The 26,727-nt window shown below is 36.2% G+C and overlaps 1 protein-coding gene across 7 annotated transcripts in view; it reads right to left on the bottom strand.

Moving 5' to 3' along the window:
• The window catches only part of LOC123319007 (progestin and adipoQ receptor family member 3-like), a 76,521-nt gene that overhangs the window by 18,052 nt on the left and 31,742 nt on the right, over positions 1–26,727 (bottom strand). The window contains exons 1-2 of one of the 7 annotated variants that reach the window (XM_044905801.1): positions 23,735–23,956; positions 23,458–23,578 (exon numbers count right to left, since the gene is read on the bottom strand). In XM_044905801.1, coding sequence (XP_044761736.1) covers positions 23,458–23,578; positions 23,735–23,814 — 201 coding nt within the window. In that variant the 5' untranslated portion in view covers positions 23,815–23,956. Of the gene's footprint in view, positions 1–23,457; positions 23,579–23,734; positions 23,957–26,727 lie in introns of those variants that run through there. The other 6 variants (XM_044905802.1, XM_044905803.1, XM_044905805.1 and 3 more) reach the window with 6 other exon arrangements.

The raw sequence follows: 26,727 nt of genomic DNA, 5'->3' as shown, positions 1-26,727 counted from the left end.
GTATATGTCATAAGGCAAAAATGATTCTCCCGACCTGTCATCTACCGACCATATATGTTTGTCCAGTTTATGATGAAAAACTGTAAATCTGGTGAAAGAACGCTTCATCAAATAATGAGTTTCGAGTGTAGAAACACGAGTCCTGAAAACTTTGTGAAAGTAACATACTGCGTTCTTCCAGCCAGCCATTTAATTATGCTTTCAAGCCCACCTCAATAACGCACTCGCCCCATGAAATGTCGACCCTATTTGGAAAGTTCAGGAAGGTCAGGGATTCTGGAAACAGCGTGCGCCGTCCTTCTCGTCACATGAAGCCTGGAAAGACGAGAGGGGGGGGACCGACGCGACTCTTGGCGTCACTTGTCCGTCAACGACGTCAGCGCTTTCCGCTTTCCAGAAACGACAGGAGAGCAGGAAAACAAGGAGGTGAGGAAAGGAAATGTGGAAGGGAAATTAGCTAGCTTCGAAATTGAGAAGACTGCTCTATGCTTAGACTTATTGTTGTCCTTCATTTCCTTAAATAAAATATTTTCTGTATTATTAGAGATATATGAGAATATGAAACTTCCCGAAGGTGTTTTCACAAATCTTGATGGAGAATAGTTTGAATTACCATTGACTTTTATGAAAGCAGTCGGTTGGCCTTGGAAATTTGACACATTTCATACTGTAGGTCGAAAATGTAGTTATGACATTTGTCAGAATATTTTTGTTTTCAAAATAGTTTTAAAAAGAATATAAATTTCCAATTGAGTATTGGAATTGCCAAAATATAAAAATTTGTCTGAATGGTCTAAGTAGCCGTGGGTATACAGAAGGGTATATAGAAGAAGAAATCAGCGTTGTACCGTTCTACACAAAGGTCTTTGTAATTACGTATTTCCATCGAGTATTAACTCAAGTTGAATACTCAAAGGTGTTTCTCATAATGCGAATTTACTTCTGAAAATAAATTAATTCGAAAAGATGTGATGAACGTAAATAAGTAATTCTCATGAAATTCCGAAATTTAAATCACCTCGGCTTGAATCAGATTTCCATCTATTAATAATAATGATTATGCCAACATTTTCCACTAAGAATTGGCAATAAAATAGCCAACTTCTGAGGCCAAAAAAGGTTCCCTATCACAATTACCATCACAAGCTCTACTGAGATCGCACGGTTCTCACAGACATCAGGAAGATAACTCACAATAGACCTCTGACCTCATATTGCTAAATAAGGATGAGAACAAAGCACTTTTCATCGACTCGGCGATGTGGCGATAAACCTACTAGATATGTACATCGAAAAGATTTTGGAAATACAGAGATCTCGAGGAACAAAATAGGAGACAGTGGAAGTTGAAAGATATCAGGACTACATCTGTTGTCATTTCATTCACATGCCTGATACCGAAGATCCGAAGAAACTACCAGATAATAAAATCATCAGGGATTCGTGCAAAATACTGATGGAAGTCGTTATTTCTATCGACAGTACTCTTATAGTCCGAGAGTTACCAAAGGTTTGGTTTGGCACTTTGGTTCAACTTTATTACCAAAACTTGAAACCGCTCGTCTGCCGGGCGTGAGTGGTCGCCTTATGGGATAAAAAAAATTGAAAAGATGAGAAAAAATCGATTGGAACTTCCTAATAGTTACCAAGATGAATGTTGTGTTAAAATGGTCTAGGATCTTAACTGAATTGAAATCGTAAGCGTCTGCCAACAGGGGTGGTCGCTATTTTGAAACAGACGCTGTCAAATACAGGGTGGTCCAGATCGTAACCAAGAAATTTAAACCACGTATTCTACATCAAAAATAAGCCCTAGTTTGTCATATGAACATATGTCGAGAAATGTTTCCTCTCCGAGATACGGGGTGTTAAAATTAGAGAAAAAAAATGTTTTTTATCAATAACTTTCACACTGCTTGGAATATTTTTATGAAATTTGAGACATAGGTTTTGAGCGTCAAGGAGCACTTTTTGCATAATATCATTTTTTTTCTATTCTACCAGTGGCGTCCGTACTGCAGCGAGACTGAATATTTTCAGATAAAAAAATGATACGCCACTGGTTTTTCCGACAATAAAAATTACTTTTCAAATCCTTATTCAATTTGGAGCAAATTCGGTCTCTTGACTTTTTGCTGTACGAGGCACCGTTTCCGGTTAAAAAAATAAAACACATTATCATGCATAAAGAAATCGCCAAAATTTGATATGGTAGGTATATTATAATAATAAGACTATTTTTGTGAACGAAACGTGTAACTAAAAAAAAAATAGCATTAACAACCACAGTCGAAACGAACTTAAAGAAGATGTTCGAAGTATGACCCATTTTGCTGAACACATAATTCACATCGACGTCTAATAGATCCGACAGCAGCAGCTAAATTTCGATTTCTCAATTCGTCGCAAGCATTTTGAATACGGCCAATAAGTTTTTCCCTTGAGTTCACAGGAGTCATATATACGATTTCTTTCAAAAACCCCCATACAAAGTAGTCCAAAGGGGTAATATCGGGGCTCCGTGGAGGCCAACTGACTGGCCCATTACGTCCGATCCATCTTTCTGGAAAATTATTATCGAACCAGTTCCTCACATTTCTATGAAAGTGGGCTGGACAACCGTCAAGTTGAAACCAAGCCGCTAATCTTGATTCTACTGGAATATTTTCCCACATATTTGCAAGCTCTGCCATTAGAAATTGTAAAAAATTTTCACCACTAACTCGTTCTGGTAAGAAAAAGGGTGCAAATAGGTGATTATTATAAACTCTTAGTCAAACATTAACACTAAATTCTTGGTCGAATGGGATGTGGATTTTCGTGGCCCATACATGCTGGTTATGAAAGTTTACCACGCCCCGACGACTAAAACACGATTCATCAGTCCATAATATAGTATTTAAAAAGTCTCTATTCTGCTCAATTGAACGAGGAATCCATTGGCAAAAAAATAACCTTCGCTGTTCATCACCTTCTCGTAAACCTTGGACGGGTTGCAAGAATTTTTGACTTAGAAAATCGAATTGTGCGAGCTGCTATTCGACTGCTTGTTGTTGGATTCCTATCAAATTCACGAAGTATCCTCCATGGCACACTTTGCTTTCCACAATAAAGAAATTACAGTCTTTTATGGTTATGCTTGTATTGAAACGAGTAATTGGAAACCAAAACTGTTATTTAAGTTTTCTAATCAAATTAATCTACCCTAAAAATAGGAGAAAATTGCTACAAAACCGTAGTAAGCTTTATATTGCTATAGGTATCAAATTTTTGTGATTTCTTCCTGCATGAGAATGTGTTTTATTTTTTTAACCGGAAACGGTGCCTCGTACAGCAAAAAGTCAAGAAACCGAATTTGCTCCAAATTAAATAAGGATTTGAAAAGTAATTTTTATTGTCGGAAAAACCAGTGGCGTATCATTTTTTCATCTGAAAATATTCAGTCTCGCTGCAGTACGGAGGCCACAGGTAGAATAGAAAAGAAATGATATTATGCAAAAAGTGCTCCTTGACGCTCAAAAACTATGTCTCAAATTTCATAAAAATATTTCAAGCAGTGTGAAAGTTATTAATAAAAAACTTTTTTTTTCTATAATTTTAACACCCCGTATCTCGGAGAGGAAACATTTCTCGACATATGTTCATATGACAAACTAGGGCTTATTTTTGATGTAGAATATGTTTTTGCTGCCAGCTCTCGGACTATTATAGTTGTACACTTACGTAGCCAGCTCTAAAATAAACAAAGATGGTTAAGTAAGTATCCTTAAGGATCTGAAAAATGGTCCGCCTGATTCCCTTTGATTAATACCTGCTAAACATCTCACCACCTTCTTCTGATCAAGGAGCGGGTCTTTTCTTTAGCATCGGAAGATGCACCCCAGACGGCAAGGCCATACCTCAGGCTCGATGAAACCTATGCATGGTACAACGAAAATCAGTTGTTCCATGGTTAAGACATCTTTTAAGTTTCTGAGGAGGAAGCAAACCGAGCTCAGTCTCTGCCTAATATTCTCACAAGGGCACTTCCAATCTAAGAAAACAACTTTTTTCAAATTTCCAGCTTGAAGACTATGATATACAAGGATATATTGAAAAATTCTTAGCCTACTATAAAACCAAACAAAACTACAATGTCAAAATATTTCATTACTCAACATATTCTCCTCTTAATTGGATACATTTATTACAGCGAACCTGCAACGTCTCTAGACCTTTCAAAAAAAAATGTTTCTTCTTGCTCTGCAAAGCAGACCTCCACTGTTTTCATAAGAAAAAACACATCTTTATGTTATAGCTCAGCAAATATATCTGTTGGAAAAAATCATTGTACGCCACTGGATTGCTATCAAAATGTGTCTATATAATGTTTTCTTTTCAACATCCTAGCTTTAGGGGAAGTAGTACATACGATTCGGGATCAACAGGATTCGACATTGGTTGCTTTAGGGATGCTACCCCAAATACGAAAATGTGCCACATCTTTGAGCAATAGCCTAAATTACTTCTGTGTCTTCATTGCACAAGTCCCAGAGTTACAATACATTTTTTTTCAATTATTGAAGTTAGCACCTTTATTTGCATCTGTGTCTAACGGCTTCAGAATAATATTCTGTATTTGCCTTGAAACATTTTTCACAATTTATTTCCACTTGTGAAATTAATTCATTTGTTTTAATTTGTCGCAAATTCATGTTTTGAGATCGACTTGTGATTATTCCTTCATACCTAAGATTAGTAAGATTGAATTTCTAAGTTAAAGTTTATTGGAAGGATTGGTGAAATGGAAGTATTTCTGTTGAATTAAAATAGAAGCTTCAATTGACAAAAGAACAGAATAATACTTCTTGAAAGATATCTGAAAAGAAAAAATATAGAAAAGTAGTTTAGGTATCACCAATTTTTCCCACCCTGTACATTCATCGCCATATATCTCAAAAACGTTCAAACGTAGAAAAAATTGCTTCGGACAAAATTTGTTGTTTGTTGCTCTACTTATGATGAATGCGAAAAAAAAATTGAAGCCGAAGAGAGAAGATAATTAAAAAGAACTGATTTTTGTGACCTTTATGGCCAGTTGCTGAAACTGTCAGATTATATTTTCCGCTATTCTTGAATCATTAGCTTCAAAATAAGAAAAAAAGCCTCCATGATCGAGAATGTACACGTGACTTTTTTTTGCAAGTTTGGCGACCTGCCAGACATTTCGTCACGCACAAATTGCCAGTTTAAGAGAACATATACTTTTCAACATGCTATCAACCACATATATCTTTTTCTGACACTGTCGAGTATATACAATGATTTTTTTACTATTCTGACAGGCTGTCCTATACAATTACCTCTAGATACAGGTCTAATTTTTGGCAGAGGTACTCTACAGGAAATCCCGAATTTCCCTCTTGGGCTCCCCAACTACACTACGCAAAAAAATCAACGCACATTCTGAAAATCTCAATTTTAATGAAAGTTAACTCTACATTGACTTTATAACTTATTTTTTATGTTCTCTCGGGAAGGTTTTGAACGAAACTACACACATTAAATGGAAGAAAAATTCAGGATTTCACCCAATCTTATGTGAAAGAAGAGAAATGAACAATTTTCAAAATACTGAAATGCTGATAAGTGATTTAATACTTGGTATTTCCACCCCTTGCGTTAATTACAGCTCGGCAACGACGGTTCATACTCAAAATGAGTGATCTTAAAATGTTCTGAACTAATCCTTTCCAGATATCTCCGAGTTGGATTCCTAAGTCATTAAGAGTAGCTGGATGATTTTCTGAACTTCTCAGCCTTCTATTGAGGTTGTCCCAAACCTGCTCAATCAGATTGAGATCTGGACTTCTTGCTGGCCATTCCATTCGAGAGACTTCAACCTCTTCAAGGTACTCCTGAACGATGCGCGCACGATGGGGTCTGGCATTATTGTCCATAAAAATGAAATTCTCACCAATGTATGGGGCAAATGGCACTACATGCTCTTCAAGAATGTTACTTATATACTTATCAGCATTCATAGCTCCATTATCAACGACCACTGGGTCTGTGCGAGCAGTCAAATATATCCCACTCCATACCATAATCGATCCTCCTCCGAAACCAGTAGTATTCAGGAAATTGCACTGAGCATATCTTTCATGTGGACGTCTGTATACAAGGGAACGCCGATCACAATGGTAGAGGCAGAATCTAGACTCATCTGTGAAGACAACTCTTTCCTAATCGGCCTCTTCCCAATGGATATGCTCTCTCGCAAAATCAAAACGCGCCCTTCGATGGGCTGAGGTAAGAGCTGGGCCTCTTGCCGCGACACGAGGCCTTAAATCATATTCTCTGAGGCGATTTCTTATTGTCTGAGTGCTAATTTGCACCTCATGAGTTTGCTCAAGCTGAATTTGAAGGAGGCGAGCGGTTGCAAACCGTTGTCTCAACGAAGAAACTCTCAAGTAACGTTCATGAATAGCAGTTGTTACCCATGGTCTACCCTGTCCTGGTCTTCGGACATTCATACCTGTCTCCCTGAATCGCTGTAACATTCTGGACACACTTGTATGGGAAACTCCAAACCTTTCTGCAATAAATTCTTGTGTATATCCCTTCTTCTCGCAAAACTACCGCTTGGGCACATTCTTCTTAGGTCAAATTGCGTGTTTCGCGTTGCATAGCGATCGAGTGTAGAAAATCAAACGAAAGAAAAACTATTGATCACTAGAATTGATCGAGAACAACTGATTTTAGAATGGAGCCAATACATTCAAAATCTGATAATATCATCTTTTTTTATTCCTGCTGGGAAAAAAAATCTGTATTGAAGAAAACCGTTGAAAGTGGATATCATATGCATGCATAAATCTGATAAAAATAATTATCATTGAGAACACCTTCAGTTGTAGAATAAATTTGAGATTTCCATAATGTGCGTCAATTTTTTTGCTCAGTGTTTAAGTGATATTTCATCAAAACGTTTCGGAAATGCAATGAAACAAACACCTTGTAACTCTGATAAAGATAGAATTCATCTTGGTGATTTGAGTTGAACCCTCGTGTTTTGAGCACATGATTATAATATTTCAAAAATATATCCAATTAGTACTGATACACCCTGTATATCGTTAGAAAGATTTTCAATTTTCTCAATTTAGAGGCGAAATAGCCAGGAATTGGATAACTAAAGCCTACCCTTCAGGTATCCGTATTCGGATAGACAGAAAGACAAAAAGTAGAAAAAAACTGGTAACGTGCAAGCAAAAACCGTCAGACCGCGAATCACAGACAGACCTTTCAATTATATTCATTAGTGTAGGAATATAGCAATATACAGGTTTTACTATAATCAATGGAGTTCTTGAACTTGACTTTTTATAAGTTCGCCAATTTCGCTTCCATTCGTTTATAGTTTACTTCCCAAGACATGATAGAATCTTGTTGCCCGGGTATACTGTATAATAATTATTATAACTCATTTCGAAATTTCGTTCTTAACCTTGAACTAGATCCATTTCGTAAAATGAAATATCCCAATAAGTTTACGTAATATCGTTTCATACAATACGCTCATGTATCATAAACAATTTGGTTGAAGGTTACCATTGTTTTGATTATAATTAGTTTTCAAATTCAGTTACATTTGTCCCAGGAAAATTTGAATATAAGAATAATATTGTTTCTATTCACCCGAAATATCTTTTGCTATGGGTACCCTCTCATTCAGCCTCATCTGTGGACTATTCGAAACAATATTTTTTTAAATATGTATACTCCTCCATAAGTGTAGAAAGTAGAAAGTATAGAAAAGCAAATCAATCTTTATATGTACCTACTCACTCTGTTGACAATGGATTTTGGTGCATACCATATACAGGCCATCTTAAAGTAATAAGATAAGATAAGAGCATAAACCAACAACCACTACAATTAATACCCATGCCATAACATTTCATTCATCAATAAACTGAAATGTGAATCGATCTTTTGATTTGAAGAATTTTGAGAAAAATTAAATTTGAAGCAAGAATCCTATACCTAAAATGATAAGTATAAAAGTATCGCAGCATTAAAGGAAGAAGAGACGTAAAAGTTTCCAGGGATCCAACATCAGGCTGGACGGATCAATCAGAGCTTGATGAAGAAAGAATCAACGGATAGTTCATTCGAAGATTAGGAAGGATAATAAAAACTAGTCTAAAAAAACAAGGTTTTGACAGAAACCATTAATACCTTCACTTGCACTACACTGAGCTATTTATTCGAGAGAACCCTACACAGAAAAATAAGAAAAATTATGACCAAACGTCATAATCATCACCCTCGATAGAAAGAAAAGAGCTGCCACGATACTCTGGGTGTCGAGAAATTGTTTATTTGTCCAACCATATGTCTTAGAAAATTGAAGAACTTTGAGCATATTTCCTGAGCAAGTCGAACACTCTAAAAAAAGCAAAATGCAGAAATTAATTGGCAAACCTTTGTATGGGAGACCCCTGACAGAGGTCAACTATAATTACATCGACTTATCTACGTCGAACTACTGGTTGACTTCTGGAAAGTTATTCCCAGAGAAAGGGTTTTATCTTTATCAATGACAGCCAGGATCAAGTGATGCCGACATGGAACTAGATGAAATATGTCGCCAAGAATGCCTCAGAGGTGGACGATAGCTGACATTATGTGTCTGAGACACATGAAATCATCCAGCACATCGCCGGGGGATGCCAGAAGTTTGCGAGCACGGAGTATAAGAATATACTGATGCTGTTGACAAGATTTGACACCAGGAGTTGGAAATAAAATGAAAATTTTCGAGTTCAAAGAAGGTGGCTTTTACATTTACCATCCAGATTTGTATTGGAAAATGATAATGATTATCACACTCTACTGGTATCGTGGGATCGCACGGTTCTCGCAGAGCGGAAAATAACTCACAATAGACCAGACCTCATATTGCTCAATAAGGATGAGTACAAAAGCACTATTCATCGACTTAGCTATTCCAAATAACAATAACACGACTCTACAGAAAAAATTTTTGTCCTAACGTTTTTACTAAGATTTTCCGGTTAATTATGCACAAAAACGAAAAGAAAATACCTTTTTTTGGTATAAAGTTTACTTTTGTGCTAGTTATTGTATCATGACTCATTCCTCATTTTTTTAATAATTTTTAATAATTCAATAAGACCGCGCGATGAGAGTGGGGTGTTTACGTTTACAAGGTGCCGCTAGAGAACACTCGAGACATAAACAACGATCAGGTGTTGTTTACAAGCCCAGACAAACTTTAAATGTCGTCAAGAATGTGTAAATACGATGCTAATGCATTTTGTTTTATATGTGGTCAATTCATTATAATACGTGACGTGAAATACGAATCAAAGACTCACATTCTCTCTGAAGCCTATGAAGCATATTTTGACTTTCCTGTTTGGAATCAAGACAAGCCATGGACTCCACATGTTGCTTGTAGTTATTGTAAATGATATTGTTGTTTTTTTTTTTTTTATTCTCATTTCATGGGCTCAGCTACTTGGCTATGTACCCAGGCTCAAATTCTCATAAACTATTGCAACTCTTCAAACATACACAACATCCATGGGCGCGGCGGGATTCGAACCCGCAATCTCTGGCAACAGCTGGCTCCGAGTCACCTCGGTTTACCAACTGGGCCACATGATCATTTTGATTGTCCACTCAATTTTAAACATTCTTTATTAACCATATACTATATGTTTCATCTTACTTTCATTAGTTTCCTAGAAATCGATGTTTCAAATGAAAATGGAAAACAATGCGATATTCGATCGATAGTTTGAAATCTGACAGTAATAAGAAAAAGCACCGCTGGCTGATAACAGTAGGTCGTTTTTACTGACTGAAACAGAGAGAACTGATATTTTAATTTTAAAGGGATATAGCGATAAACAGAAAATATCAGGAAGTAGGTATGTGATTAAAAAAATAGCTGACCCGGTAGATAGTCTGCTATAGTGAGGGAATATTTTTAGTGGGTTCCTCCTAAGAACTACGTCCTAAGAAATTGACAGTCAGCCGAGTGGACTGCACGTGATGAACCGACTCCAAAGCGTGGAAAGATGCAAAAGTCGGCTGGAAAGGTTATGGCAACAGTATTTTGGGATGCGCATGGTATAATATTCATCGACTAATCTTGAAAACGGAAAAACCATAAAAGGTGACTATTACGTAGCGTTATTGGAGCGTTTGAAGGATGAAATCGCGGAAAAAAGGCCTCATTTGAAGAAAAAGAAAGTGCTTTCTCACCAAAACAATGCACCTTGTCACAAATCAATGAAAACGATGGCAAAAATGAATGATTTGGGCTTCGAATTCTTCCGCATTCATCGTATTCTCCAGATCTGGCCCCCTTCAACTTTTTCGTTTATTCAAACCTCAAGAGAATACTAGCACGACAGAAATTATGCGCCGACACTGAAAAATTTTTTGAAGCTAAAGACAACTTGTACTACAAAAATGATATCGAAAAATTGTATGACCGCTATAATAATCTTTGTATCGCCCTCGAAGGCAACTATATTGAATAATAAAATCAAATTCTATGAGAAAAGAAAGATTTTTCTAAGCTAGCCTACGAACTTTTTAGTCCAACTGTTATATACCAATAATGAAATGATATATGAATTCTGTAATTGTTCTTCATCTGACGAAAGTAAATATTATTATTGCACTACAATGATCTCTCGTTGAAATCCAGTTTCTCTACGGATTAATCTGCATGAGGATGCAGATGCATGCCAAAGACTGAGCTTCCGTGAAGTGAAATATTTGAAAATCATTTAAGGGTTTCCATTATTTGCACCCCCTGTAGCTTGCGCCCTATGCCATGGTATAGGTTGGAGTAATCTGGCACTGATCCATGAAACAAAATCAAGCCAAACGCCAATAGGTAATTTTTTTAATTTACCTGTGAATGGAATTTTCGTAATTCGCCAAGACTAACGGTGGTATTCTGCTTTTTCTGTAAGCCAACCTATAACTTTTCATAAGCTTACTGGAAAAATTATGAATTTCTGGACGTTTTTAGTGATCTGTAGCTTACAGAAATCCGTATCTATTCACGATAAGTAGTTCAAAACTAACACTGTAAAGAACATTTCCAGAATTGCATTATTTACGAATCTGTCAACCGGACACAGACAAATCGATCGTAGGCTACAGATTTGTAACTTACAGATGAAAAGCAGAATACAACCTGCTTCAAGAAGAACCACACGTTCAGGGCCGCCGTCAGGACCGGCAAACCGGGCACCCTGCCGGGGCGGCATATTCTGGGGGCGGCAAATCAGAAATCAGTTGATACTAATTTTTTCACACCAAATTTTTTCAAAAGCGAAAAGACGAACATTATTAATTATTAGAGTGAAATAGAAAAGGCGGCTTCTTGCGCTTGTTCGCCAAACAATTCACATATGTTCTTCTCACTTAACAAGAAGCAAGGGGAATACCGACAGAAAGAAAACAATCGAAGATGCCGCATTCTACTAATAAAATAACTATCAAAGTCAGCCTGTAAATATCTCCACCGCAGCGCTCACTCACTCCCCCTTTTTTTTGCTCTCTAGTCAGTCGTCACAGACTGTATAGTTTTTGCGACGGCTTCCAAGATAATTCAGAAATAATTTTTATATTCTGTTTGCCAATCTGAATTGGAAATGTTAATTTCTAAGAGGAATTTAAAATACTTGAGAACCAAGAGTAGATACCTATCAACCCTTTACAATAGTATATAGTATATCGTGCGTTTATACGAATTGAGACTGTTGTAGATTTTCATATATCTCTTTATCTGTGTAGTTTAGTATTTCAAATTGAATCATATTGAAGGTCAGTTCAATATCTGTATTTTTCAAACGTTTCACTGTATATATCTTACGGTATGATACAGGCGCCGGCGTAGTTAGTAGATATATAACCCACTCTTTTGTATTCTTTTTTTCTTATCTTTTTTTTAGATTCAACATTTACTAAGGCATATCAATTCATAAGAAAGACTTATCTCTCAATATCTACATTTTGAACATGCTGTACGTTATTCCATAAACAGTGATGTACTCAAACTGAATATAGTCAGAGCAAGGTGGCAAAATATCATTTTGCGCGGGCGGTGAAATTTTATTTTGCCGGGGCGGCAAAATGTGTGGCGGCGGCCCTGACACGTTCATACGTTCCATACTTACATAAAATCGATAATTGTACAACTCGAAAAGTTTGATGAACTCATCTCCAGATGAAGAGGCTAGAGCATCCGGATAATCATTCATCTGTTAGGTGTCAAGTACCTTCGACTCATTTATCGTTGACCTCGTTTATCAACTATCAAAGCAACGGGTACCAAGCGTAAGTACCAGTTTAACTGCAGGAGCTTTCGCGGATATTAGAAGAGCAAAAAATTATATAAGGGTTTCATAGAGAATGTGAATCACATTGTCGTTTTCTGTGTAAGACTGATACTTTTTTTAGAGGATAGATGTTATTTTTCAAAGAACAATGTATTAAACAAATGTATACTAAAGCCCGTTTGTAACAGCCGAGAATTCTCTGGAGAATTATCTACCAAATTTTGGTAAGAAAACGGAGATTATTTTGTATGCAACTGAACAGAGAATTCTACCGAAAGTGCTTATGTAACGGTACATAATTCACGGCGCATGAAATCTCGAGTAAATTTTCTAGAGAATTCTCGGCTGTTGCAAACAATACTTTTCATTTTCAACCCTGGCATTGACGAAAATATCTTGTTCAATGATTTTCATTATTTTCTATTTTCTATGCGAAATGGGGACGTACCTCAGAATAGTGAAAATCTTCTGGATCCTATTGTAGAATGACAAATGACGACTGACGAGGTACCTACTCAGACAAGTGGACACGGAACGTAAAATGTGCGTATTTGTGGCACGTAATGAGAGATGAGAAGCACAATTAATGTGGACTGAACTCAAGAGACTATACAGACCTTAATTCACACTGCGAGAAGTAGAAATGAGATGGAAAAGTTGATCGTAAACATCCATTAATAAATAGGCATTGCAAGAAGAAGAAGAAAATGCCAGATGTGATACACGGTATTATTTTCAAAAGAAGTTATCAATTATAAGGCCAGAATGATTCAGTAAAATCTTCGAGTATTCAACTATAAGTTAATACTGAATGGTAAAAATTCACTGCTTTTTAGATAGAACTCGCAGTAGAGCCCGATTGAACGCGAGAAAGCCGAAAAAACAATAGATCATTTTGCTAATAATAATTGTCCCAATTTCAGGATAGTTTCAGGCCTATACACGCGGTTTCTGAATAATTTTGGAAATGGATTGTGACTTTCATATCCATTTAAAATAGTTTCACTCGATTTTTTGTCTCGTACATTTTCCACCTTTCGAATTCTCTATTTCAGATCAGTTTCAGCACGTCTTCTTTTCAATTTTTATCTGTGTGATATCCCTAATGCTATACAGGGTGTTCCTAAATTGAACGTACAAACGAAAAGGAGAGATTCATTATGTGAGTTTAAGAAAAAAAAGTCCCATAAACATGGGGTCGCAAACGTTTCGTTTTCGAGATACAGAGTGTTTTACGTTTCTTGTTGTAATACATTTCTTGTGTTGATTAAACGAGTTTATCGAATCTTTATAAATCATCGCTACAGATCAGGAAAATTTCCATAAAAACTGACACTGAATTAATTCACCACAGCTTACAAAGTGGCCTTCCCATCATAATTTGGATTTTCACGAGGATTTCGAGAGAATCGTTCAAAATTTTTTTTCTCGAAATCGTTGGTAGATACGACAAAACTACAGGAGACCGAAAAGTTTAGTATAAGAACAAAGCTTCTTTTTACATTTTTTCAAATTAACAGTTGCCCACCAAAAAAAAGTTCTGAAGAAGAACAGGTGGCAGTGTTCCAGAAAAAATATCACCCTGTAGATCTTCTATCGAAATTGCCATGTCACGTGGTGAGAACTCTAAAATGTAATATCTATGCCAAATTTCAGTTGAATATCTTGTGAAGTGTAGATACTATGAGAAAAAAACTTGAAAAAAATTCAAACTTCAACACTCTGTATCTCGAAAACGAAACGTTTGCGACCCCATGTTTATGGGACTTTTTTTTCTTAAACTCACTTAAGGAATCTCCCCTTTTCGTTTGTACGTTCAATTTAGGAACACCCTGTATACTTCTTCTGAGAAATTTATATACGCTGATGATATTGCCCTCGCATCCTCATCCTTCTGATTTCAGATGTATACAGAATAATCTCTCTACAGATTCAGAAATTTTGAGGTTTTGTTTTTCCATTTCAAAAATCATCTAAAATATAGAGAATTCAGTGTAGTTTTCTGTAATTATTTTTTGGAAAATATCTTCAATCCAATATATCTAGGAGTTAATTGAAATAATTGATTTGATCCTGCACTGAAGAGTTTCAGAAGATGCAGGGTCCTCCCAGATTGAAATTCAATAGATATCTTGACCTACAATGTTTTTGATTTACCTCAGTCAATCGTGAATTCTTGAGAACGTTACAAGTGTGCCAAAGCGATTGTAAATTTGTAGTGGAATTAAAATGGTGTGCTCCGTAGAAGAAAGGATAGAAATGATAAAATTATTTTTCGAAAATAACGACACTGCGAGAACAACAGCAGCTTTATACTTCCGTTGCTTACGTTGTGCAACTGGTTCCCAAATTTGACGCTACTGGTTCAGTCGGAATCAAAAAGAGGTTGCGTGAAAAAGACGAAGCGAGGGACGTGGCTGTCTTAGGTCATGTAGCAATGGATCCGACCTTTATTAGTAAGAAATTGTCCGATGTATTTTTTGTTTTACGCACACCAATGATGAGAATCCTTAAAAAACATAAATTCCATCCTTATAAGATACGATTGGTTCAGGAACAGAATGAGGATGATCCTGATCATCGACTCCAGTTCTGTGAAGTGGTCAGTGAAATGATTGACGGTAATCAAAACTATATGTTCGAAATCTGTTTTTCGGACGAGTGTTTATTTTACCTTAATAGCATTGTAAACCGGCATAACTGTCGGTATTGGTCGGAAGACATACAGCGAACTGCATTAAATGCTGCTTCAAACTGCCGGAAAAATAATTTTCTCTCGAAATAACTCAATAATGATAGTCAATTTTTTTTTCAAATGTTACGATTAATTTTCCGTTTGATATGTTATAACGAAACACGTTTTTCTGAAAACGTGCGTGTACAAATATGTCATTTATTCAAAATGCGGTCCTGTTCTTATACCTTTGGTGATATTACCCATTGTCTTTGGTCGAAAATTTAATTTTTTTTTATTGTGTTCAACTCTTTTTCATTTTGAACCCTTAGGTCCCACTGAGTGTGCGTGAAAAAGTGACTGACACTTCTGACATCACGGGAGCATTTGCGGCAGAGGATAGAAGCAGCCTGTGCAGAAGTTAAACAAAATCCCGATATGATAAGAAGGGCAATAAATAATTTGGTTTTAAGCGCTAAGAAATGTGTCGAGATAGAAGAACTCCATTTCGAACATCTCATGATAGTACATTTTCATCGTTGAAGAATAAATTTTAATACTTATGTGTGTTATGAATCAAATACACTTACGGATTACATTTTCCAAGATGGTTCTCATCATTTGTATCTTAATTCAATTTTTCAATTTGTAATTTAAAAAGAATTCACAGCTCGACTTTGCATACTTTTAAACACTTTTTTCGAACACTCAGTATGTGCTGAGGGTTTGCAATGAAGAAGAGTTGAACAGAATTTGAAATAACTCAGAATCGCAGCAATGGACAATAAATATTATCACCGAAGGAATAAAAACAGGACGTATTTCGAAAAAAAGACATAAAATATGAATTCGTCCGGTTCCTATTCCCTTGTAACAAGTGTGCCATGCAAAGTGAAAAGTGAATTTCTTTGAATAAATTATGTAGTTTTTCATGGCAATAATGCAATTTCATTAAGGGTTGTAAAAAATATATATTTTGGGGCTTGAATGAAAAATCATGATATTCTGAATACTGCCCTGAAAAACCCATAAAATTTGATCGAAATCGGATCTTGCAGTCCAGAGTTATGGCTATAGCAAATTTAGGTCAATATTCATCACCCCGAAACTAATAGCCTTAGGATACATAACAAGCAAGTTTTCTGAAAGTCCTGGATGACCTGCATTCACCATTAGGCTATGGCCAACGACTCATGAAACACCCTGTAGAACGTGAACCAAAAACCGATAACTAAGTAACATTCAGTTGCCAAAAGTAACGTGCGTTCAGAAAAATTCGTGGTCAAGGTAGATATTCCGTAACTAAGCAGAAATTTTAGTTTCCAGGTAAAGTACGCTGTGAAGTTCTGGATTGTTGTTGTATTTGAATTATAAGTAAATTTTTTCATTTTAGAAAGAGTAAGTGAATGTCAATTCAAACATTACGTTCAGTCAAAACACATAATCTTCAAAATTCCATAGCCTAGTTGATGACAAATTTTTTTGAACGTACTTCATATCGCATCGCACTAGACAACACAGTAACGTTAATTGCGTACGTTCCTATTATAAGCTCTACCGCCTCTACCAATATTTCTGTACTGATCTCATTTGTTGTCTTAAAAATCTCATCAAATAAGGACAACGACTTGAAAACTTCAGCGTCCTCAAAGTTCAATACTATCTCCTATCTCTTATATAAATTTGTGTGTTCCAACGAATAGGATATCTTTTGTTCGTGCAACGGTCTCAATCGCAAATTTATCGATAGACACAAATGTGTTTGTCATTGTTCGGAGCTTTCACATAGACAAATTCACTTTTTAATGGTAGGTACTTTCTCCAATCAGTCGACGTCCAATATATCGTAACTTTTTGCTCTGACGCTTGTGTGAGTTGGTGCAAAATTGATTTCATTAATCGGTGTGTGCTGAACAGTTATAGAAATTTCTCTATTTGCATCGAACTAACAAATTACGTTTATGATTCTCCGAAAACATGTTCTTGTAAATACATAATATCATCCGTTTATTCCTAGCCATATAGTCTTGGCCTAACTCAGGTTGTTGTAGCGGAAAGGCTCCAAGTCAGCCAAAGTGTGATATCTCGACTTTGGAATAGGTTCAGGGAGACAGGTTTCGTGTTGGAAAAACCAAGGCTTGGTGGGCGACGAAAAACACACCTGCTCAGGATCGTTTCATCACCGTTTCGGAGAGAAGAAACCATATATCTACGTGTAGAATGCTACGGAATACTCTTCAAAATGCAGATGGGGTCCAAGTTTCCATCGAAACCATCAGACGACGTTTGAGAGAGGTGAATCTAGGTTTTAGTTAGACGTCCATTAAAAGGAGTTCCATTAACACTTGACCATAAGCCTCAAAGACTGGAATGAGCAAGGCAACATATCAATTGGAACGATCAATGGCGTAGTGTCCTTTTCTCTGATGAATCCAGATATGGACGATTTCCAGATTCTCGAAGAATAAGGATATGGACAATCCCACGCATACCTCGTAATCGTCGCTATGTCCAAGAAGTCCATCCATTCCGAAGGGGTAGTGTTATGGGCCGGGATATGTTTCAACGGGCGCACAGATTTACACATTTCTCCTGGGAATATGAGCGCCTTACACTATAGGGAGCATGTCATTGACAATGTTGTGCCAAATTTTTACGCTGCTATTGGTGAAACTTTTCAATTTCTAGACGATAACGCTAGACTGCACCGTGCAGCCATAGTGGAGAATGCGCGCGAGGAGTTTGGTATTCCACATTTACCAATACCTTCGCACTCATCAGATTTGAATTGCATAGAGCATGCATGGGATATGCTCCAAAGAAGATTAGATAATCATCAACCTATCCCAGAATCCTTAAATGATCTGAGAGAGCTTCTGTCCCGTTTATGGAACCTAATTCCTCAAGAAGTGTTCAACAACCTCGTGTGTAGTATGCAAAGAAGATGTCAAGATGTTATTGATGCCCGTGGAGGCCATACATTGTATTGATAGTCTTAAAATGCTTGAATTCTCTGGGAATAAAATTTCGTTATTTCACTCGATTTTTCTTAACCACCCTGTATACGCTGCAGACTTACAGGCTAAAATTAATATGCAACTTGAAATCATATTACTATGAATTTTCATCACAAAAATCTTATTTCAACTATATTTTTTTGCAATTCAAGTCAATATCCCTAACTCATGTGGAACGGTTTAGTTCGGATCAGTTTACATAGGTCGTCGAGATTCTTCTTCATCACTGATGATTTTTATACAAATCATCTCAAAAAAAGAGCCTAATTCTGTCAACAAAAGATCTGACATTAATGGACTTAGTTCCTCATATTTCAAATTGTTAGCAAGATTTAACACCTGAATTGTTTTCAAACATGTTGTCACTCCTGTGTTATTGTTCTTGTTAGACTGCTACATTATTATTCGATTTATTCATCTCTCCTGGATATCTGCTACCCTGATATTTTCGATGAATTTTTTAGTACCCATTATGTTATTTTACCGTTTTATTTTTGACTGTGATATTCTAATAGACCAAAGAATGCACAACTGTGAATGTGAGTATTTCGAGAGAAATCTATTTTTTATTATATTTTTTACATTTTTTATATTTTTCTATTCATATTCATGTTATTTATATTTATATCATTCAGGAAAAGAATCCTTTTTATATATGAGCCGGTCAGAGGAAAAGTGGTATAAGTCAAAAATTCCGATTTTTGAGTTATACCGATATTTGGGTACCAAAGGTTGCATATTATTCTTCTTATGAGTGGTATGAGTCAAATCGTCGTTTTGACCGAGTTATACCCATTTAATGTTTTTCCTCTCAACAAAATTTTCCATACCTATCAATGCGGTTTTTCAATCAATTGAAACGTAAAACCTTCATTTCCAACATTTCACATTGTATTTAGATCACTTTTCCTCTGAGCCACTCATATGTTGTCCGTATTTATATTTCTGTTTCAAATGATTGTACTCCTCTTGGTTTTCTGTTGGTTGAAGGTTGTATCAAATTGTTCGGTTGCGATGTAGTTTTCTTACTTTTAGTTGTTTTTCTAGAGCCCTGATGATGCAATTATAAATTTTGCGAAACGTTGGCCATCACACAGAGTGGTTTCTTTTAATAACGTTCCCAAACCCAACAAGTATTTTCATCTTGATAATTTACTAGATCGAAAAATCTATCTGTTAAATAAAGATATAGCTTGTTGATTGAAAATCTTGAGTTTTGATGAATTCTATTTGTCCAACTTGATAATCTTCTCATAAACATTCTGCATGTAGTACATTTTAGGTTCAAACACCAAAGATTGTCATAATACTACATTTGAAAAACTCCTAAGCAGAAATATTAAAAGAAGTATAACTTTCCATTTTCACTATTTTTGGTGATACTGATAGGTACTATTGAAATTTCCATCTGATCAAATACCCTACGAGGCGAAGATAAACTGGGTGTGCCTTCTAAAATAAGGAAGTAGGTTGTTTTCCGAATAACCGGTAGCTGCAGGGATCAAAATATTTTAGGAAGAAAGTTCATTGCCGCAAATCACAACATGCAAATTTTCAGCAGAAAATTATGATCTGAGCTAATCGTAATTAGACGTAAACGTCTAATAGGCCATCACGATGAATCACCCTGTATACTTATTTCGTAAGCACCGAGTGGAAAAGACAAGCGATTTCAAGGATTTCGGAAAATGCTCGTTCTGCCCAAAGCGCCGTGAAAGAAACCAAACGAAAGTCGAATAATGTGACCATGCCAAGGTTAAACACTCTCATCCAGATAAGAAATGACAAATGACTAAAAGAGCTCGAGAAATTCGAAATTTGTTAGGTTCGATAAAATGTCAACAAATCCACGATCCACGATTACAGAATAAATTCCCACTTTTACAAATAGGGTACCTACTCTAACGATTTGTCAAAATCAGCTGATCGTTCGTTGCACACAAGCATTTAGTTGTTTTATGCACCGTTTCATTAACGAGATTAATTCCTTATAGTTGGGGAGCCGAAGATGCTAAATTGGTATTTACTCGAGCGTCGTGGAAACCTAGTGGATTTTGAAGATTAGATGGTAGAAAGAAAAAAAGGTTCCGTGAAGTATGCACTTTCAGCGGTGGGGAAAGCGTATGCAGGTTGTCAAAGATGTAGAAAAATCGTCAGGTGTACATACTCGAGCGTGTCATATTAAGCTATTCGCGAATCCAATTACCGTTGAGGGCGCTGCGAAATGCAAACAAACTTTGACGTTTGTCAGTACTATTTTCTAGATTTGTACGGCCTAACAGAGTTTTTCTAGTAAATCAAGATATTTATTGGAAGTGAATTGACTGATTTAGATTCGTAAAGAAAGATAAACATTCTTTGGAAATACTTCATTTAAAAGGGATGAATTGTGGAATAAAATCGATGATATTGGTGTACCTACACACAAATTCCTATTATATCATAGATTCTTTTTTGAAGTAAACCTAGGTAATAATGTTGAGGTAGCATATACTAAGTTTGCTAAGGAGGTAGAAACTGAACATATTGATAAGTAAAGCGTTTATGTGGAAGTTTTAAAGTTTCTATTTAAAATATTTCAATTCCATGTTATGATATAGGTATTCCTCGTACTGAAATCTCAAGAGACATAAATATGATTCAGCTCGTGGAACAAGTTCTACAGATGAGAAAAAGCATTCATTTGGAAGTATGAAAATTATGAAATTGTATTTCTAAATCGTCAATTGAATTTAGCAGAAAACTCTCGCAAAGAAAAATCGTTCAACCTAACTCCTGCCAGTTGAAAGCACTGGTATAAATACCTTTTCCAATATTTTTTCGGAATCAATATTTCTATTCAGAAACCCAGACAATAATCCCAGTATAACTTCTCCAAATAATAATTATAATACTTTGTTGGACAATTTGAGATGAGAGAAAACATAAGAAACAAAACTTGTTTTGACTTTGCAGTACTGACAAAGTAGTTTTGTAATCCAGCCGGCAGAGGGCGTCTAGATTTTTGGATTCGCCAATTGTATATGCCCTACGTGTCTCTGATGATGCATTTATGTTTATCTGACAGTTTGCGCGGTGGGGCTGGCCGTACGGAAGAGTTGAAAATGGTTTAAAAAAAAATTCTCGAACGGGTCAGATTTTTGGAGGATATGTTAATTGGACCCAAAGGAAGCTACTTTTCAAGGGACTGACAATTTGGACGTGACTCAAGGTCACAGCGATCCTTTGAAAATGTAAAAAAAATCGTTACTTGTACATACTCGAGTTTGTCAGATTTTCATACAGATGGTCAATCTTGGTGTTGTAGACGTGTTGACTCATTAATCTGACACTAATCAGGGGGGGGGGGGTTTTAATCTGACACTTTTAAGATAATGAAAATGCATTTTTTTCGAATATCTCCATGCCTGTACCTCTAATCATTTTTGTATTCATTATGAAAGTTGTAGATAATAAAATTCTATACAAGTTCCGTTTGAAGCAATTTTGCCTACTCTTAACTGTTTTCGAGTTAGAGGGCGATGAGTGCGAGGAGCTTAGCTACACATACGAAAGGCCAAGGTCAATGTAGAAACCCAGTCTAATGTACATTAATCACCATATACATATCTCGAAAACGCTTGAACGTAGAACAAAATTGCTTGAGACAAAATTTGTAGGAAATGTTATGCTCTACAACTTTTTTAATGAATGCGGAAAAGATTTGAAGCCCAGGGGAGGAGATAATTCAAAAAAACTGATTTTTGTGAACTTTATAGCCAATTTTTTTTATTTCGGATTGCTGAAACTGCCAGATTATATTTTTTCCGTTATTCTTGAATCATTAGCTTCAAAATAAAAAAAACGCCAACGCGCTCGAGAATGTACACGTGACGTTTTTTTTTCAACTTTGGCGCCCTTCCACATATTTTCGTCACGCTTAAATTGTCAGATTAAGAGAATATATATACTTTTCAACATGTAATTAACCACATATATCTTAATCTGACACGCTCGAGTATGTACAATGATCGTTTTTTTTTGCTATTCTGACAGACTATCCTAGACAATTCTCTCTATATACAGGTCTAATTTTTGGTAGAGATACTCTACAGGGTCCAAGGTATCTCTCCTTATCTGACACGCTCGAGTAAATCCCGAATTTCCCACTTCGGCTCCCCAACTATTGAACATCCTTTTTTTTTCATAGAGATTCTATGCTTAAACGTCGTTTTCGAGCTTAAGCTTCGTTCAATCAAACGGTGCATACGGCCATAAATGAACCGGTGTGTGTTAAAGCGAGATGTTAGATCATATGCTTCTATAAAAATTTGTGATTGTTATTGTCCAAACCCAACAAACTATATATGGGATTTTGCGAGAATCGGCTTCTTGAGAAGTTTTCATTATGCTAGAGCTGTTTACATAGGTACTATTCTATTTTCACTCTGCGAATAATGTGGTTGTGCAACTCAAGCTCCACTTTTAGGTTATTCATATTCATTCATATTCATATTATCCTGATTCTCCATAGGTACCAAATTACCCCTCAGAAGCTCCGTAAAGCTTGTACGGGTTCAAAATTCCATGGCCTTCTTGACGACTATTTTTGAATGATCCTTGTATGCAGTATTTCCTCCTTTTGGTTTAATTCCATTACACATGTGTCAAAGAGTAATCACTGTTAAAATTTAATGTTTTCAAATTACCTACAATAAGTACCGATTTGAATATGAAACAATTTATAAGCGATTCCAATGAAATTATCAACCACAATAACAGCTAATGATGCTTTATATTCCACTTTCTCTGTTCGCGTGCAAACAATGACAAAAGTTGTTTCCTTGTCATTGGAAATAAGCTCGTCCAAATGCTTCTCAATTATACATTGCGGTCAACAGTCAACTCGATAATTTGGTGTCAATGTTTCGGAACACGATATTCACATTGCGTGTAATACCTATCTCTAATTATGATTTCTTAAAATGATTCTGATTGTGATTCATGAACTAATATTAATTATTTAAATGCATAACAATATATAAATGTCAAAGTCTGAATCTTACTAGCTACAAGTCATCATTCAAGATTCCAATAGAAAGACCATTCTCCATCGAAAAAAATACATGATGACTATGGTTCATGTCTCATTTGATCCAGATCACATCAAATCACACAAAAGTCGGTTATATCTTCAAGACAAATGAACATATATACTGAAATAGATTCCATTAATGGACTTTACACGAAAATCCAGATCAGGACTTCTTTCAACATTTTTCCCTATCTAATCTGAAAGTAGGTACCAGAAACAGCCATAACCAAACAATTTGGGAAACCCTGTATTTACACATGTAATTGGGCTTCTGGCTAGCTGTATGTAGATAAATCGAATAGCAATTGTACTAACCTCTTCCTTTTCAAATTCTTTTTCTTCTTGATAAACGTCTCCACATTTCTCTTTCTCGTTATCTGATTCTTCCAGAATAGTTTCGATGTGTGATGTTTCATCTAAAACTGTCTCAGACATCCTGAAACAAAAATAAAAATATAATATAATTGTTACAGTAAAGACATTTCATCGAACAATGCTCGATTCGAATTCCTTCTCAAAAACCAGTAAAACTGAAATAAAAATTCCCATTTCATGATATTTCTTCAGAGTAATAGAAGGCAAAATATTACACCTTGAACGTACCAGTTGAGTCAAGAAAATGGTATTGATGGGCTTGAATTTTATTGGAAATAACAACCTTTCTTGAAACATTATGTCCCTTCTCAGATCATTCTACAGTCTTTGGTATTTCATCAGAATGTAATTACGAAGAATTCTTGCCATATCCAAGTAAAAATAATGATTTCTCCAAACGAATGAGGAATTAACTATCAATTTTGAAAAATATAAGACATTTCAATGACATTGGAAAGAACACTGATAGCAAATTCCAGTGGCAGAACTAGTGTGAACTGAGTGCATATTTTGAACTCACTAGAGGGATCTAAAGCCAGTTATTACAATAGAATTCGCTATAAGTAATTGGATGAACAGATGCACATACTGCATATTTTAAACTCAGTGCAATCATTTGACAATATCCTAATATAGCGCAAACTAGGTTGCGCTAGGTAACAATTGAATTCGTTATAATAACTAGTGTTGGGCTATAATGGCAGTTTCCACCGTTTCAGTAAACCTTTAAGAGAAGTTTATACCACGGGACTTTCCCGCCATCCATATAAGGGGGAAAGACTACTAAAATGTAGTGTTGCCAGAACACTTGAACGATCAGTAAAAGTTTCGAACATTACAATAGTTTCCACTTCCGTCGAAAAGATGGCAGCATTTTGCGAACGTCTTTTTTCAGCAGGTTTCGAATTGTAGACAATGGCGAGACTGTCCGAGAAATTTTTTATGTGGAAATTCATATAGAAAAAATCATTTCACCTGGGAATGTGAATAACATGAATGAATATTTGTTCTTCAATTAAATTTTTCTAGATTTGATATTTCAGTTCAGTTTCAAATGTGCATAGGCGGAAATAATCATTTTCTGTGGGGGGCACCCCTCAGATTGGTCTGAGGTGACCGCCCCCGTGGTAAAAATGTTGGGTGGAGAAGATGAGCAGCAATTCTAAAAATGGCTGAAAATAACGAATTAGCTCCAGAATAGCTGTTTTTTACCTCTGTTTTCCTATTTCTCTATTTTTCTAGGGTGGGGGCATCATGAATATCTGTGAAGTGGTGGGGGGCACAGCTCCCCCTATTTCCGCCTATTTGTATTAGAAATGAGAATACTATGACTAGCAATCTGTAGAGGCGCTATAAACAGTTATTTCAATTCATTGTGCATTCTTGTAGGAGACATATTATAAAGGAAGTATGTGCTACATACTAATAGAAAATTAAACAATTGCAACGGCGTTTCCTCGAATGTCTCGAGCGCCAGCTATTCTTTAAAAGGGAAATAGCAAACCTGCCCTGGTGGCTTCGAGTCGAAGACAAGGTTTCTTGATATCATTCATCACTATTCGTGTCCTAACTTCTCGAAATATTCAGTAATAGCTAGTGGCCAAGAGGACTGGGGAAATAAAATCCATCATGAGATGCCGACGTTTCGACCTTTATTTCTGGTCTTTATCAAGGCTGAAAATAGAAATTACAGTTTTAAAACATAGGGGACACAGTGCCATAAAATCTTTACAATAAAAATTTTATTTCCCCAGTCCTCTTGGCCACTAGCTATTACTGAATGTTTCTTGTTATTTTGGGGGTGCTAGCGATAACTAGTGAAAATCGAAATCCGAGTACACAAAGTTTATTTGTTGTTTCGTAATAAGGAACACAATAGGCATTATCACAAAACTCTGAAAATCCACCGATTTACAGAGATATAAAATGAATCATTTAAATGAAAATCACAGTGCAATAGATGGAATAGAAATATTTTACTTTACACAACGAAAATGGATTTTTTTCTCGGAGTGATATACAAATAGCCATTAGAAAGTGAGGATTTCTCAAACGCGCCACTGATGTTACGGATTAGCTCGCTAGGCAGAACCAAGACTTACACTTAACGGGCATGGAAGTCGGATCTCAGCTGGGATAGGGTTCGAACAAGACGGCACAGAAACACGGCGGTTTATCCCTGAGAACTTTCTGTTCCCCCCGGATTTTCACACCAGTAGAGAATCGTACTAACAGTAGGGGTAGAACACAAAGGTGGGAGCTGCGGTTCCCAGATAATAGTACGGAGTGTTGTCTTATCTCTGGACGGATCTTCTAGAGGTTTGGTCTCAGCAATTGACCTTGTACGTGGCGCACCTGCGGACTTCTTCACGCAATCTACTCCGACGCTGACGGTAACAAAAAAATTAATGATAGCAGAATTACGGAAATAAGTCTAACGGTAAGGACCCCCGGCAACAAAGTTATACTTGGACATATCTTGACAGAAAAAAACGCGGATTTTCACGTGAAATGGGCTCGGCACTATATGGCGTAAGCAGAACGATCGGAATCGCTACTAAAACACAGGATTAATTGAAATTAGAATGAATATAAGACACCATCACCACAGAATAGGTGCTCGAAATCAGGATTAATCAGAATGAACGAAACAGCTTTTGAACCCACCGGTGAGATGTGGCGAAGGAATTTTCATGTGCCAAAAATCGCTGAAATTCGCGTCGATAAAAAGGTCTTACCTCTGGCTTATCGGTACTAAGCGAATAAACACTCGGTTATGTCCAAATTCATGATGTTTTTCACGGTGCTACATCGTTTTTCAGTACTGAAAATGGAATAAAAACGGTCCAGAAGGTTTAACAGTTTCGATCGATGTCGGAATCATGCATGGGAATCAAAAGCATGTTAATTAAAATCAAAACGATAAAATGAATGATCAAATTACTTGAAAAAGGGCTGCATTTTTGTAAAAAAATGAAACTTCATTGGACAATATTCTACACATTTCATCCCAATTAATTGCATCGACCATAAGGCTACAAGGGCGCAGCCGAGGTGCTAACCACTCTGTGAAAAATATACCTTGATTTCGGAAATCAAGATGATTTCGACAATGATTTCGGGAGTTCGGATGACTTCAAAAGTACATCGATTTCGGAAGTGGTTACCCCAAGGCTGTCTCAATAAAAAGCATTTGAATTTCATATTAAA

The sequence above is a fragment of the Coccinella septempunctata genome, chromosome 8 (genome assembly GCF_907165205.1).
Source record: "Coccinella septempunctata chromosome 8, icCocSept1.1, whole genome shotgun sequence".
Taxonomy (NCBI): Eukaryota; Metazoa; Arthropoda; class Insecta; order Coleoptera; family Coccinellidae; genus Coccinella; species Coccinella septempunctata.
Note: the sequence above shows the minus strand (reverse complement) of the source record. Positions and strands in the feature narration are given on the sequence as shown.